Below are 14,889 nucleotides of genomic sequence, written 5' to 3'. Positions count from 1 at the left end.
TTTTTTTTTTTTTTTTTTTTTTTTTTTTTTTTTTTTTTTTAAATTCTTTTTTTAATGTCAACCAGTAATTTAAAATATTCTCATACAAAGAAAAAGTTTAAACACTATTTCTTTTTCTATTATGTTATATTACGTCGACCTAATTTACAATAACATTCCTGTACAAATAATGAACTGCATAATTTCTCTCTCAATATTTTTATTATTTTATAACTTGGCAAGATATTTGTCACAATCAGATGCATGTTATTTGTTATTTAACTAGAACAAATAACAGATTGCATTTGAGTTTCCCTATTTTTTCCCCCTTCAAATTTTAAACTACCGTACTTTTTTTTTTGGTCCACGCTTTAAAAAAGAAAGGCTAATGTTCATAAGATGCTTACAAAATCCCAAATGCTTATTTTGTTAGGGGGAATGAAAAATGGGTTACACATGAGATAAGTTAAAGTTTCAAAAATGCAATTTAAATTTTCTCAGAAACTAACACAATTTTATTACCAAATTGTATATAAATTTTATTTAAATCAAATTAATAAATAAGATTCTTAACATTAAAAACATGAGATTAAATGATAAACAATAAAACAGAAATAAAATATGAAAATAATCAGTGGCAAACCAAATTTAAGGTGAATTAAAGCTGTACAATGTGTGTTTTCAAATGATTGTAGTCAAACATATAATAAAAAAATTATAAATCAAATAAATAGCTAAATATCAATTATGAAGGGAAGAAATTAGAATAAAATTAAATAGTATGCATAGAATTTTAGTGAATGGAAATATCAAACAATTTATGTTGACCATTGAAACACACTTAGAAATTTTTATTCTCTATTAATATACATTTCTGTACTCTATTTCACATTTTTTAGCATTTAATTTGATTTATTTCTGACAATTATGAAAAATAAATTTGAAATGTCTTTTTGTAGGGTTGTTTCTCAATTAACTAACAAGAAAAATGATGTTGAAATTAAACGAAAGCGGGGTAGGCCATCAAATAATAATTCTCAGAATCAATTGGCTGATGAACCTATTCAGCATTCAGTGGAGAGTTTTTCCAAGTTTGAAGAAAGGCTTTGTCTTAAAGACAATAAAGGACCATCCTCTCCGTAAGTATTAAGAACTTTTTACTTCATCTGTGTTAACTAACATCAATGATACATTTAAATAAAGACTTATGTTGTTACATATGTCTATGGCTTCATGGAAGAATAACTGTTGTCAAGATTTTCATTTTATGGAAATAAATTTTAACATCTCAATTAAGGAATTACATTTAATATTTTGAAAGTGCATGTTTGTTTTATTTATTTTTTACCGTTGTGTAGTATATATTTTTTTTTACCTTGTAAATAATCCCTTATTTTTTAGTAAGTGTTTGCATTTCAAATTTTCTTATCTTGTATAAGTTCTGATTGTTGTTTATACAATTAAATATAAAGTTTTTAAAAGATAAGAAAATAAATGAAATGTTTCATTTTGAATAAAAGATCAATGAAATCAATTTTCAACCTATAAAAAAAGTTCTTGTTGATGACATTTATTTCACATTTAAAAAAATATCTTTTGGAATATGAATAAAATATTTTGTTTTGAATAACAGTTTGACAAAAGCCCTTTTTATAAATACTTTACAATCTTTTTTTTTTGATTTAGTTAGACACAAACTTTTGCCACATCAACATTTGTTAGTTATTCTTGCATTAAAACACACAGACAAGATATAAACATATATATGCTACAGCACAAGACGACCTATTGACCACAAACTAACCACTTCACAGTTCTACATGTTCCTCTGCCTTCCCAAACTAAACATGCAATATATAATTTCACTAATTCACCAGTTCTTTACAATCCAAGTCCACTTTATCATAAACTCTATCTACTTACTTCTGCAGCATTTCTTTGAATCAATAAAATTGGAATTTTAAGTGCAATTTAAAGGTTTTGAAATTGTCCACGGTATTGCAGTCCCATGACTCTATTAAATAACATATAGAAATATTGCAATATGGATAATAAAAAATATGGACTAAAAGTTCAGATTTTGATGCCTGGGTCAGTAGTAAGAGAAAAGAAAATTATTAAAAAATTACACAAAGCACATCTAAATTGGATGAATAGTATAGCAAGCTTGTGATGTAAAAACTAAAAGGAATGCTGATAATTTTATGTATAAAAAGAAAAGAATTTTTCCTATCCATCTTAATCTTACACAAAGCACTGAATTGGCATCATGATAGATAGAAAGTGGATCTTGGAGGCCACTTTGTCTCCCATACGTAAAGAACAGTAGAAAAAAACAGTTTTCACTCTTACATTCAGAACTAGGAAAAATTAATTTTTTTTATTTCAAATTAAAATCATGGTATTAATATTTTTTGTTGTTCATATTATTAGTGAGAGAGAAACATCTCTCGATATTTTTATTTGAATTTCATGCTTATATCTAAATTAAGTGCTTGCATGTTGTAATTCAATAACAATTGTGTGTTGTCTTGATCATTTATTAGAAACTTGTTGGATATATTATTATTGCTTTATATTTATGGTAAAAAGTATTAAAAATGTAATTCTTCTTAATATTTTACAGGTCAAAAAGCAGCAAAAGCTATGATACATCCGATTTATACAAGCCTCGCTCAGATTTTAGAATTTTTAATAGCAGTCGAGAGAGTAGAGCTTTTACTTTATTTTCAAATTAATTAGATTTTTTTTTATTTACTATACTTTTTATTTTTAAATATTTATGTAGCCAAGAATATAATTATTATGCATTTAAGTGTTTATTAACAGCAAATTAAAAAGAACACCATGATTTACTTCTAATCTAATAAAAATATGCTTTCATGAAAAAACAAAAATCCTATTTTGAAAAAACGAACAAATACATGCTTATAAATGAAATTTAAACTTACATAAATTTAATTAAAAACCATCTCATATCTAACATATATTATTAATATAATATATAAATTTCATAATGGATTCACAAGGGTGTCATTCACGCTGATTAAATATAATTTTTTTCATGCACTGAAGAGTAAAGGATCATGAAAATTTTGTAAATATATTAGTTGAAAGATTTAAAATTCGAACTGAATTTATTTTTTGTGCTTTAGATTTTAATTTGATTTTGAAACTCAAGATTTGATCTTAGAAAAACTGTTTACTTAAAAATTGTTAATTTAAATTATAAAGATAAATTTCTGAAGACTTTTTTTTTTAAATATTATATAGTCAAGTTAATGAAGTTTTGAAAGCCTTTCAAAAACATTTTTAATTTATTTATTATTTGCCAAAATATGGCTAAATACACTGAACTAAGATCATAAAACTAAAACTCATAGCAATCTATGCCATTTATACTGAATTTGGTTTAACTCCTCTTTTTTTGTGATGCTAAATATAAATGCTGTTATAATTATCAGTGCACTTATATACTGACTAAAAATTTTTTAACTATTTGATTTTTTATGAATAATTAAACATATCCTTAAGTGACTCTCTTTAGCTATGACAAAGAATTTGATCAAAATACCGAAATGGTTGAAATTCAATTGGATGTTGTTGTTTTTTTTAATTTATTTTAGCAACTGTAAATTAAAAATGTATTTTTTACAAACCTGAATGTGGTGTAAATTAGTGTTTTTATAAACAGTTGTACAGTGTTAAATAATTTTGTGTATGTTTCATAACAAACATAATAATTGTACAGTCAATAAAGAATAATCTATGATGTTTTTTTCTCTATGTTATATTATTATTATTTTAGTGTGAGAGATACAGAAACCAAATTAAGATCTGAAACAATATTAAAAATTGTTAGACTATACAATCACTGTTTTTTAACATTTGTTTTTTTTTTAAAGTTTCCCTCAGTGTTTATATCAAAAATTAATTTTTTTTCTAATTAATCTTGCGTTAATCCCAAGCAATAAGATAAATTAAAATATGTAAAATATCAAGTTTATAAAAGATATCTAAACCAGGCGTAAAGAAAATTAGAGAGACTTGCTTACCGAATAATTTTTGTATAATTTTTAGACTTAGTATTTTAGAATTGATAGTTCTAACATTAAAATGTGATAGAGCACAACTACAAAAGCAAACTTGCTACAATGCTTGTTTAAATTTTTTGATTTATCAGGAGGCCAAATACTTTTTATTAAATAATTTAAATTTAATGGAAATGAAAGTAAAATTTGTCTTTAAGAAAATTAATTGATAATCACTTTTGTTGTAATATTTTATTTTTTACAATATATTTAAATTTCTCATTTCATGGTAACGAAAATAAATGAAAGAAAAGTATGTTGATATTTATTCAATTTATGACAAGCTTGAATTATAATGCATTTAATAATATATACATACATATAAATTAGTAGATAGTCCACAATTTAACAAGATACAATTACTATCACTTAAATCTTATCTTGTTTAATCCAAGAAAATTTTTCTTTAAGGCATTATTGTCTGCCCATTGAGAATCTAGATGAGAATCATCATCATCAATTTCTAATCTCTAAAATGTAGGAAAAGAATTTATTTTAGGCATTTGGCAATGTTTTAAATTCATTTAGCTAAAATTCACATATACATATTTATATAGCATTTATAAATGAAGCATAGTATAGAATATCAAATTTTTCCTGACTCATGTAACAAAAGGAAGATTTTATATTTAAAAAAAAAAAAACATCAAAAATGCTGCATCAAGAAGAAAAACAAAATTATGAAAATTAATGGTAATATAATATACATTGTAAGCATGATTTAATTTTAAAATTATATTCAGCATTTAAATCCCCTAAACATAAAATCCCCACCCCTTTCAAAAAATAGTCTTACATTTGAGTCTTAAATAATTAAACTGGCAAAATTAATTTTGTATGCCAGTATAGCAAAAGCAATTTATGAATATTCAAATATTCCAGATTTAATCTATAAACGTTTATTAGGATAGGATGAGTCAGTTTTTTGACAATTATTGACCTGATGCTCATGTTGACAGATTTGTCAGTTAATGATAAAGATATCCAACATTCTGGTCCTATACAGCAATTCGATATCCTCTGTATTAATGTTTTAAGAGCACAGACAGTATAAGAGTGTACAGTGCACAAAATAAAAAATGAAACAGTACTTTTTGTACCCCTTAATACTTAAATGAATTTTTTTTTTTTTAAATTAATTGCTCACAAACTTATCTTCAAATTTTGTATTTTGCTAAGTAAAATTAGTCTTTAAAATGATTTAAAATTTCATATTCAAAAATGCTTGAAACATTATATTAAGTGATAAATAATATTAGAATATCATATTTTGCATGAAATTATCTTTGCATAAACATATAAGTAAATTGTAAAATTGTGTGCAAATATTTATTTTTATTAAATCCTCAAATAGTTTCACAGTTATGACAAAATTATTTCTTGCTCTGTCTAAAAAAGAAAGGATCACAATGAATTCAGTATAACTTGNTTTTTTAATTAATTACTCAAAAACTTATCTTCAAATTTTGTATTTTGCTTAGTAAAATTAGTCTTTAAAATTTCATATTCAAAAATGCTTGAAACATTATATTAAGTAATAAATAATATTAGAATATCATATTTTGCATGAAATTATCTTTGCATAAACATATAAGTAAATTGTAAAATTGTGTGAAAATATTTATTTTTATTAAATCCTCAAATAGTTTCACAGTTATGACAAAATACACAAAAAAAAAAAAAATTTCAATTGGGCCTATATTATTTCTTGCTCTGTCTGAAAAAGAAAGGATCACAATGAAAGGATGAATTCAGTGTAACTTGTCCATTTTTGCGCTATTACTTATACTTTGTTTACATTAGCTTTATTTTAAAAAAAAAATTCAAAAATTAATTAGTATATTTAAAGTAATCCCACAAAACTGCTAATATTACATTGTAATAAGATCGCAGATAAGAAGTATATGACAATCTGATCATTAGATTAAAAGTTATTAAGATTTTCCGTTTTGTACATTGAACATCTCATTGAAATGATCTCTTGGAAGATGGTTTCACAACTTTAAACCTTAACAAGCTTCAACTGTAACAGCTGGTTAAATTACTTGTTATTTTAACAAACAATAAAATACAACTAATGAAATCACCAAGTTCTGTAGTTCAAGTAATTATACTTCTTAAGCATTTTAATGACTAATTTAAAATTTATAGTAAATTTTTCCTCACTTTAAATTCTTCTCTTCTTTGAAACTCAGCCAACATCAAATGTTTTTTCTGTTGCTCAGTTAAAATAGGTTCTCTACCAGGAGCTCCATGTCCTTGCTGCAAAATGTTTTTTTATATTAGATAATTAGAAGGAAAAAAATTACAAAGCAAATAAAATGAAATTACTTTAAGAATAAAAATAATTTAAAGCAGATACCCAGATCAAAATATTAATTATATTTTGGAACTAAATACAGTTGTACTCCTGATCATCCAATATTCTTTGTAACATGGCAGTGTCGAAAAGTCAAATGGGGGATATTTTGAACTCGGTTTTTAGGTAATGAACATCAAACGATGAGTAAAATTACAAAACATAAATAGTGACTATTGTAAAGTTGCTCTTTTTTAACGCCTATGTTTTCTTTTTCTACCATAAATAACAATACAAACGCCTATGTTTTCTTTTTCTACCATAAATAACAATACAACATGATAAAAAATTGATACATTCTTGTTTTCTGATTAATTGTCCTTTTCTAACAGACAAGATTGGTTATCACGACAGTTACTGTGCAACTTACTTCTGTTTACAAAAACCACTCAATATATGTAGTTAACATGTCTTCTGCATCCACCATATTTTGAACTTTAAAATTCCAAATATGTAAAAAGAATTACGTTTATTTATAGAAAGTACGTTTTTTGTGTCCGATTTCGTAACTTAATTCATAATTAGCATATTTAAGGTCGCCCCTAGGAACCATTAAGATTGACACCTAGTATGTGAAAATCAGATCATTAGAACAAAAGTTATTCAGGGTGATATATATATTTCTACTCACTGTACATTACTACCAAAATCATCAGATTCAGATGTTATTTTATCCAATTCATTTCTAATAATAAGGCATCGAATAAAATCCTTTCGATATTATCTTTGAACCCATTCAAATGCTCCTTTATCCTTAATAATGATGAAATGGAAGGAATGTAGAGTCATATGATCAGGCATTGCATAACCATCGTTTTTCTGTATTAAAAAAAACCTGTTATTGTATATTATGAAAGAAAGAAATCCAAGCGTACAAGAGTTTAAAAACTCAGATATGCAATTTAATGAGTCGCAGCACAAAACTTGATACTTCAATTAATGCACAGTCTCTAGAACAATGTCTTAATACTGTGATCTTTACATTTTTAAAACCAATCCACATAGTCCCCTTTGCTAGTATTTAGAAGCGTGATTAATTTGAATTATTTTAATGACCTATTTCATTCTCAATTACTATTTGCATATTGTTAATCTCAATAAAGCAACCAAATTTATGATGCTTTTCTTTTAACATTTAAAATTTTTTGTACTTCTAAAAAATATATATATATTTATTAAAGATTCAACTGAGAATGAGTCATTTGATAGGAAAATGTTTATATAAATTGCTTGAACAGCTATTTCCTTTGATGTCACACTATAAATTTTATACATCTTGAATTTCTTTTGAATGAAATAAGAATGATGAGACCACCATTGATGAGAAGGTAGTGAAATATATATTTTATTACCGTATGAGGGGGGGGAGATTAAAAAAATGATATTGCATGGTCTGTAGAAATCTTCATAATATCTAAATCATATTTGCCTTTCTTTAAATTTTTTTAAAATTTACTTTCGCTTTTATGAATCGTTAATCCCATATACGAAATTTATTTTCTAGTTTAAACATTGCAGTTCAATGTATATTAAAGGCAATTTATTTTTTTCTTATTAAACCATAAAAATACCAAGTCAAAATGCATTTTCGTTTTCAATTTCAACTTTGATAATTATCTAGTAGCTCCAATACAACATAATTTTATCAAAACGTATTGCAGATTTCTGTATTTTATTTAACATTTTCTGTACTCTGGTTCAATCATGATATAACAACATTAAATTATAATATTTTAATGAATGACAGGGATCATTTCTTTGAGCATCCCTAGGTTACATACATCGTGGATATTTACACTTAATTCTCTGTCTTAGCACAAACGTAAGTTAAAATGTTAGAAAATACCAAACTTATGTTACCAAAATGTTTAGCATTTGTGTTCTTGCATATTCATACTTTTTACATTGTTTCTACTTTACTTTTTAATTGAAAGAAGTCTGTAAAAATAAATATTGCATTAGTTTGATCAACAAACTCAATATGATATGCAGCATACAACTATAATGTATAAATTGCAAATAAATAAATAATAATAAATAAATAAATGAGATTTATAAAGTCAATTTTGTAACCAAGCAGGAAAATTAAATGGTAGATAAATAGCTTAAGTAGTTCATAAGTTCTTTAAGAATTAAATGTGTGTCGTATAATTCTGCCGCAGTGTACTACAAAAATGTTTTTATTGTCCAAATATAGAATTGCTGTGTAAATCTGTTAAAAACATCAAAATATATTATTAACAAAAATTTTATATTTTAAACACATAAAGAAAATGTAGTTTTGTCACTAAAAAATTAAACTTACTTTTTGTAACTTTACTACTAGTTTACTTTTTTCATTCTTGCCAACATAATCGCTAAGAATTTTATCCTTGTCTAAATTTTTGTTCGCCCACCAAATTTCAGCTTTATTGTCTATCAAAACTTCTTTGCTAGCCTATTTACAAAAAATTTTTGGTTATTTATTATTAATAATGTTATAAAATGAAATAGATAATACAAAAATTTTATAATTACTTGTGTTCCAGTCAAATCCTCTTTACCTTCAAGCTCCTGCTGTACAATCTCATATGGTGGAAGGCCCATAGGATAAACAATCATAACTGCTCCTTCTAGAATTTCTAAGGTATCTTTTATGCCTTCTAATGATAAACATACTCCAGATTCCACCAATTTCTGTTTAATAAGTTTATAGCATTCGATTAACATTTAACTTTAGAGTTTCATTACTTATTAATACATTAGTGAAATAAATTAAGAGAATTAGCATATTTTATCCAATTTCATAAAAAGAACTGAACTGAATGTAAAACCACTGCTTCTCGACAATGCAAAACTTATACATCAAATAGGTGATTGTATGTGTGTGTGTGAGGGGAGCCAGTAGAGAAACAGGCTTTATAAGTGCACGCAAGTTAAGACAAATTTTGTTCGCTAGCACACATCTACGAATTTCTTGGTGTTATTTTGCAGCAATAGGTTAAATTCCAATTGTAACTGTAAAAATGAGTAACCACCAACGTTTAGATGATGAAATGAGGTGGAGAGGCTAGAAGCAGGCCAATCTCAGGTCCAGATTTGTAGTCTGTTCAATTTAACGCCCAGCGTCCTGTGTAACTTATGGAAACAGTTCCAGGATATCGGATCCACCGAGAGAAAGCCTGGCAAGATCGTCCAAGAGCCAGAGAAGATCAATTGTCCATTATAACAAAGGGGGCTACAGCTGCAACTCTCTCGTGACTTGTATGAAGCCACAGGATCCCGTGTATCAAGGGTGACTGTTTCCAAACAATTTCATGAGAGAGGGTTGCTTGCAAGAACACCTGCTGTTTGCACCCCGCTTGCTTCTACGAACAAGTCTGTGCAGCATGGTGTAGAGCAGGGGTGGCAAACCAATGGCACGAGTGCCACTTTTGGCATGCGCCACAATATCTTGGGTACGCCACCGATCACAAAGGTCACTGTGAAGCATATTAACAATTAAATTAGAATTCACAAAAAACAAAAATAATAAATGAACAATTAACAAAAAAATTAACAATTAATGCCAAAAAAAAAAACAATTAATAACCATAAAAAACAGGCGAACAATAAATAACTAGCAAAAAAAAATTAACAGTCCTGCTTAAACTAACATCTTACAACCTAATATAAGTTATTTGTCATCTAATCTGCAACAACAGAAGTCATACTGATGTTACTTTAGGTTGAATTACGCATATGACTGAGACATTGCAAAATGTGTGTTTTTATTTTTTTTTTAAATAATAAATATAGTTTTGAGTTGATATTATTTTGTATTATTATTTTCTCAATAATCGCGAAGTCAAAATCATTTGACGGCACGTCTATGACCTCATTAAACAATTTTTTAGAAAAAATGGCACGTTGGTGCATAAAGGTTCGCCACCCCTGGTGTAGAGATTGGAGTATGGATCAAGGGGCGACCGTTCTCTTCACTGATGAGTCCTGGTTCAGTCTAAACACCAATTCTTGCCATACGTTCATATGGAGCAAACCAGGGATTTGCTATTTACCCTTCAATGTCTGAGAAATCGACCATTATGGCAGAGCAGGCTTAATGGTCTGGGCAGGCATCATGTTGGATGGCCGCACACCTCTCCATGTTTTTGAAAGAGGCTCTGTGACTAGTGTGAGGTATAGGGATGAGGTCTTGGAGCCCTATGTTCGCTTTTTAAGGGGTGCAGTTGGCCCTGAGTTCATTTCAATGGCGATAAAGCGAGGCCACAAGGAGCTCTCCTGGTCGATGAATTTCTACAGAGTGAGGATATTTGCTGGATTGATTGGCCAGCCAGATCTCCAGACCTCAACCCTATGGCATGTCTGGGATGCTCTAGGGAGGGCAATAGCAGCTCGCTGTCCCCACCGAGAACTATCCAGGGAATGAAAACAGCGTGGCTGAATGAGTAAGACCATTTGCCACAGGAAATGATAAACTGCCTTATTTCAAGTATTAAATCATTCTATGTAAGAGGGGAACATACCACCAATTAACAAATTTTTTTGTTGTTTATTCTGCAACTGCTGTTTTATACCTTCCGGCTCCAACGAGTGTTACGCACGATCATGCGTGTGTATTACAATTTTTGATTGGTTATTTGTTTTGTATGAATGTATGTACAGGTCAAATTTCATTAAAATCAGTCCAATAGTTCTAGAGGAATTGACCAAGTCTGCAAATCTTCTTAATTTCTTACACCAGTGTAGATCAGCAGTTTTAGTACACTTTTTTTTTTAATGAAAATCCATTCATTAATTCATTCTTTTATCGAATGTGTACAAAAAATTCATTTAGCATATTTTGAAAATACCAATGCTGTTAGCATATTTATACTGCTAGGTGATATATAAGTGTTTCAGGTCCAAGAAAATGAGTTTTAAACCTTATACCTATAATAAACCTATAATACCCTTTATTCCTATAATAAATATAAGAGATTCATCAAAATAATGTAATAAATAGAATGAAGATAATTGTAAGAAATATATCTATAGGTTTTAAATATAAATTAACAATGCTTTTAAGAATAGGAATCCTGTATATTTATATCACACAATGCTAATATTGCACACACAGATAATTAATATTAATTTTCTAAAGATAATGACAAAAGATATATCAAATTATTTACATAACACACTTTTGATCATTTAAATAAGAAATTTTCATGCAGAAATAAAAAGAAAAAAAGCAGTTCATTTATGTAAATATATTCCAGTAATAAATGTAAGCTATTGGAAGGGGGAAACAATTTCTATCATCTGCACATTTTAGAAATCTATCCAATAAGAAAAATAAGCAATTATTATTTTTCTCCTGTTTCAGCACTCATAACTGATGAAAAACAAGTTTTTGAAAATCTCAAAATCGGAGGTTTTTTTACAAATACTATTGTTTAAACATTTGATTTAAGAAAAATAAGTCTTTTTTTTATATTTAAATACTAATTGATCTCATGTATCTTCAAAATCCCACCCTTTTCTTTAAGGAAAAAAAATTATAAAAAAAAAATTTATTATTTAAGAAGCTAGTTTTAATATATATATTTTTTAGGAAAATATTACAGTAGAAACTTAAAATTAGTGTAATTTTTATGTCTATATAAGCTAAGAACATCGATTAAACTATATCTTTTTCCTAAAATACATACACAATCATTTATTGGTTGATTTCTTGAAATTTCATATTTAATTGGGAAGAGAGGAACTAAAATTAGTATATTGATTAACAAAAATTTATAAATTCAGAGCAACAAATCACTTCATTTCAAAAACATAAACAATCTTTTATGAGTTAGATATTTGAAGCATTATGTTTATTTTAGATGTATTAGATTTAATTTAAATAAAAATAAATTTTAAAGTATGATAAAGTTATAAAAAAAATTAATGAATCTTTACTTCTAATTTTCTAAAGTTATTAAATTCATGGAAAAGTGGTGGTTAAGTGTACTAAAACATGTATTTTTAAATTATTTTTTTATATAGAAATGTAGGATCTAACCACATTGCTTAGCTATTCATTGTGACTGCAAGCGTGTGAGAAATATCTGCTATTTTCCAACATTTTCGTCAATCTATTCTACAACACTTCTAAGCATGTATTATTGTTGGTGGTCTAAATTTTAACATTTGTGAATATGAATTACATTTCTGCAAAGAAGCATTTTGCATTACTTAACACATTTTTCTTTCTGTGTCTTTTTTTTTATGCATTCATTCATACCTTAATACGTTATCTGAGACTCTACATTCTTATACAAATTTTTTTTTTAAAAAATACATGTTTTAGTGCGCTCACCCCCGCCCCCCCAAGTTTGTCCCATGATAGTAGAATCAGCCTGTATAATGTAATAAGCTTTTAATTTTATCGAGTTACTATTGTTATCAATTAATAAATATAGAGGCATAGCAGACAAAAAATTTGCCACTTATCGTAAAACTTTATATATGTATAAACTCCTATGTTGGTAGCAGAAAAATAGTCTATAAAAATTTAAATTTGAAAGGATTAGTAAATGAAGATTTGTATGGAGAGATTTAGTAAATGAAGAAATGTAACATTTATTTAAAAATAAAGATATCTTTATGGTTAATCAAACTTGATTTGCGCCACTGTTAACAATGTTGTTTAAGAATTATTAACAAAGATAGATTCATGAAAGGAATATGTCATGTAGGAGTTAACACAGACGATAGAAAAATTTATGTTTCACAACATTCTTCATTGTATTGTACTGTTCATGGGTGTAATGTTGCTATTACTTAGGTAACTCTGAGGTGGTCATGCTTGTAAAAATGTACAGTTTGACTAGCAACTCTCTCAGCATGGCAAAATTGATTTGGTTTTGAATTGCTGAGAACAGAGCAATATAGCTTTTTTTTTTAAGAATATAACAAAAGTGATTGAATAAAACAAGTCTCTATTTGAAAAATGGAAGTGGAAAATCATTTGCCCATTTGCAAAAGCCATCAGAAGGTTGATAAGAACCCGGGAAAAAATATTTCGAAGAAGTTTTATAAGATAAATTTTAAAGACTAATTAATTCAAAACTTATTTTTTATTACATACCACTTTCATCCACAAATCTCAAGTTCAAAAGTTTAAATTTTGAATAGTAAAAACACTGTTTCTTTTTACGATTATTAAACTTTTATGAAATCGAACAACATAACTGCTTAAGATAAACATGAAATGCAAGAAAAATTTTCATATTTACTAAATAATATTTTATAAAATATATTTTATAAAAATATATTTAAAAAAATGTACATAGAATAATTTAGTACCTGGGGTATACCAATCTTTGCTAAAGCTGTTGTTTTAGTAAGAATTTCAGTGTATTATAGTATTTATTTTTTATTACACACCAGTTTCATTCATCTCAAGCTTAAAAGTTTAAATTTCAAATAATAAAAACATTGTTCCTTTTATAGATTATTAAACTTTTATACAACAGAACAAAATAAATGTTAAGAATAAACATGAAATCCAAGAAAAATATTCCAGTTTAATAAATATATTTTTAAATAGTATTTTATAAAAAAAAATGCTTAAAAAAAAGTAGTACATAGAATAAGTTAGTACCTGGGAGATACGAGTTTTTGCTTCTGCTGTTGTTTTAGTAAGAATTTCAGCGTACTTTTTTGTAGGTGCTAAAAAATAAATAGTAAAATTTAAACGAAATAATATTCATATTTTAGTTCATAAAAACAAATCCAACATATCATTAAATAGAAATATATAAGTTCATGTTCACACTAATGTAACAGTAAATCATGTCATTAGTTGAGTAGTTTATTTATATTACCTACAACAGCACATGTGTGCCATCTTGCACCTATGCCCTGTTAAAGGTATACATCAGTACATAATTTACAAATGCATAATTGCATACTACTACAGCAATGAAATAGCATATATAGCATCAGCTAACTTACATTGCATATAAATATTGACCTATATCCGGTGCAGTGTTTTCACTACAGCGCGAGAATGCGAAAATCTCGCATATTTTTTTCTTTTCTCGCATTAAAAAATGATTACCGCGAGAATTTCGCGCATTTTATAAATCAATTTCAAAATTCGCAAATTTCTCGCATTTTGGAAAAAGCTTCAAATTACGCCATTTAGAATAAAATCAGTTTCACTTTTCTTCCTAGATCTTTCATTATTTTCAACATCTGCCCCATTATCTAGCTTCCCTATTTACCAGTATTGTTCAGAAACTTTTCGAACAACAGAACACAACCAAGGAACGCCTTTCAGAACACATTTCTCTGCAACCACGTGTTTACCGTAGGTAAGGTTTCTTCATGTAAGACGTTCAAATTTTTTATGCACTTATGTAAGATGGACAAATACCTTGTAAAGGCAAAATCTTCTATGATGATGCACCAAAAATATTCAATGCTTTAAAAAATAGAAGACGTTAAAAA

General features: G+C 27.1%; 2 protein-coding genes across 5 annotated transcripts in view; one reads left to right on the top strand and one right to left on the bottom strand.

Moving 5' to 3' along the window:
* Positions 1–3,755, top strand: part of LOC107436398 (dentin sialophosphoprotein) — a 36,115-nt gene extending 32,360 nt beyond the window's left edge. For all 4 annotated transcript variants that reach the window (XM_043040383.2, XM_043040384.2, XM_043040385.2 and 1 more), the window contains 2 exons: positions 939–1,118; positions 2,606–3,755. In XM_043040383.2, the coding sequence (XP_042896317.1) occupies positions 939–1,118; positions 2,606–2,717 (292 nt within the window). In that variant the 3' untranslated portion in view covers positions 2,718–3,755. The remainder of the gene's footprint in view (positions 1–938; positions 1,119–2,605) is intronic.
* Positions 3,756–4,316: 561 nt separating this feature from the next.
* LOC107436400 (cilia- and flagella-associated protein 298-A) lies at positions 4,317–14,106 on the bottom strand (the record flags this gene model as incomplete). Its single annotated transcript, XM_043040386.2, is given in 5 exon segments — positions 4,317–4,540; positions 6,237–6,332; positions 8,735–8,866; positions 8,947–9,105; positions 14,039–14,106. Coding segments are annotated over 5 exon segments (560 nt in total), but the record flags the coding sequence as incomplete, so codon positions are not given.
* Between the last annotated feature and the right edge of the window lie 783 nt (positions 14,107–14,889).

The sequence above is a fragment of the Parasteatoda tepidariorum genome, chromosome 9 (assembly GCF_043381705.1).
Source record: "Parasteatoda tepidariorum isolate YZ-2023 chromosome 9, CAS_Ptep_4.0, whole genome shotgun sequence".
Classification (NCBI taxonomy): domain Eukaryota; kingdom Metazoa; phylum Arthropoda; class Arachnida; order Araneae; family Theridiidae; genus Parasteatoda; species Parasteatoda tepidariorum.
Note: the sequence above shows the minus strand (reverse complement) of the source record. Positions and strands in the feature narration are given on the sequence as shown.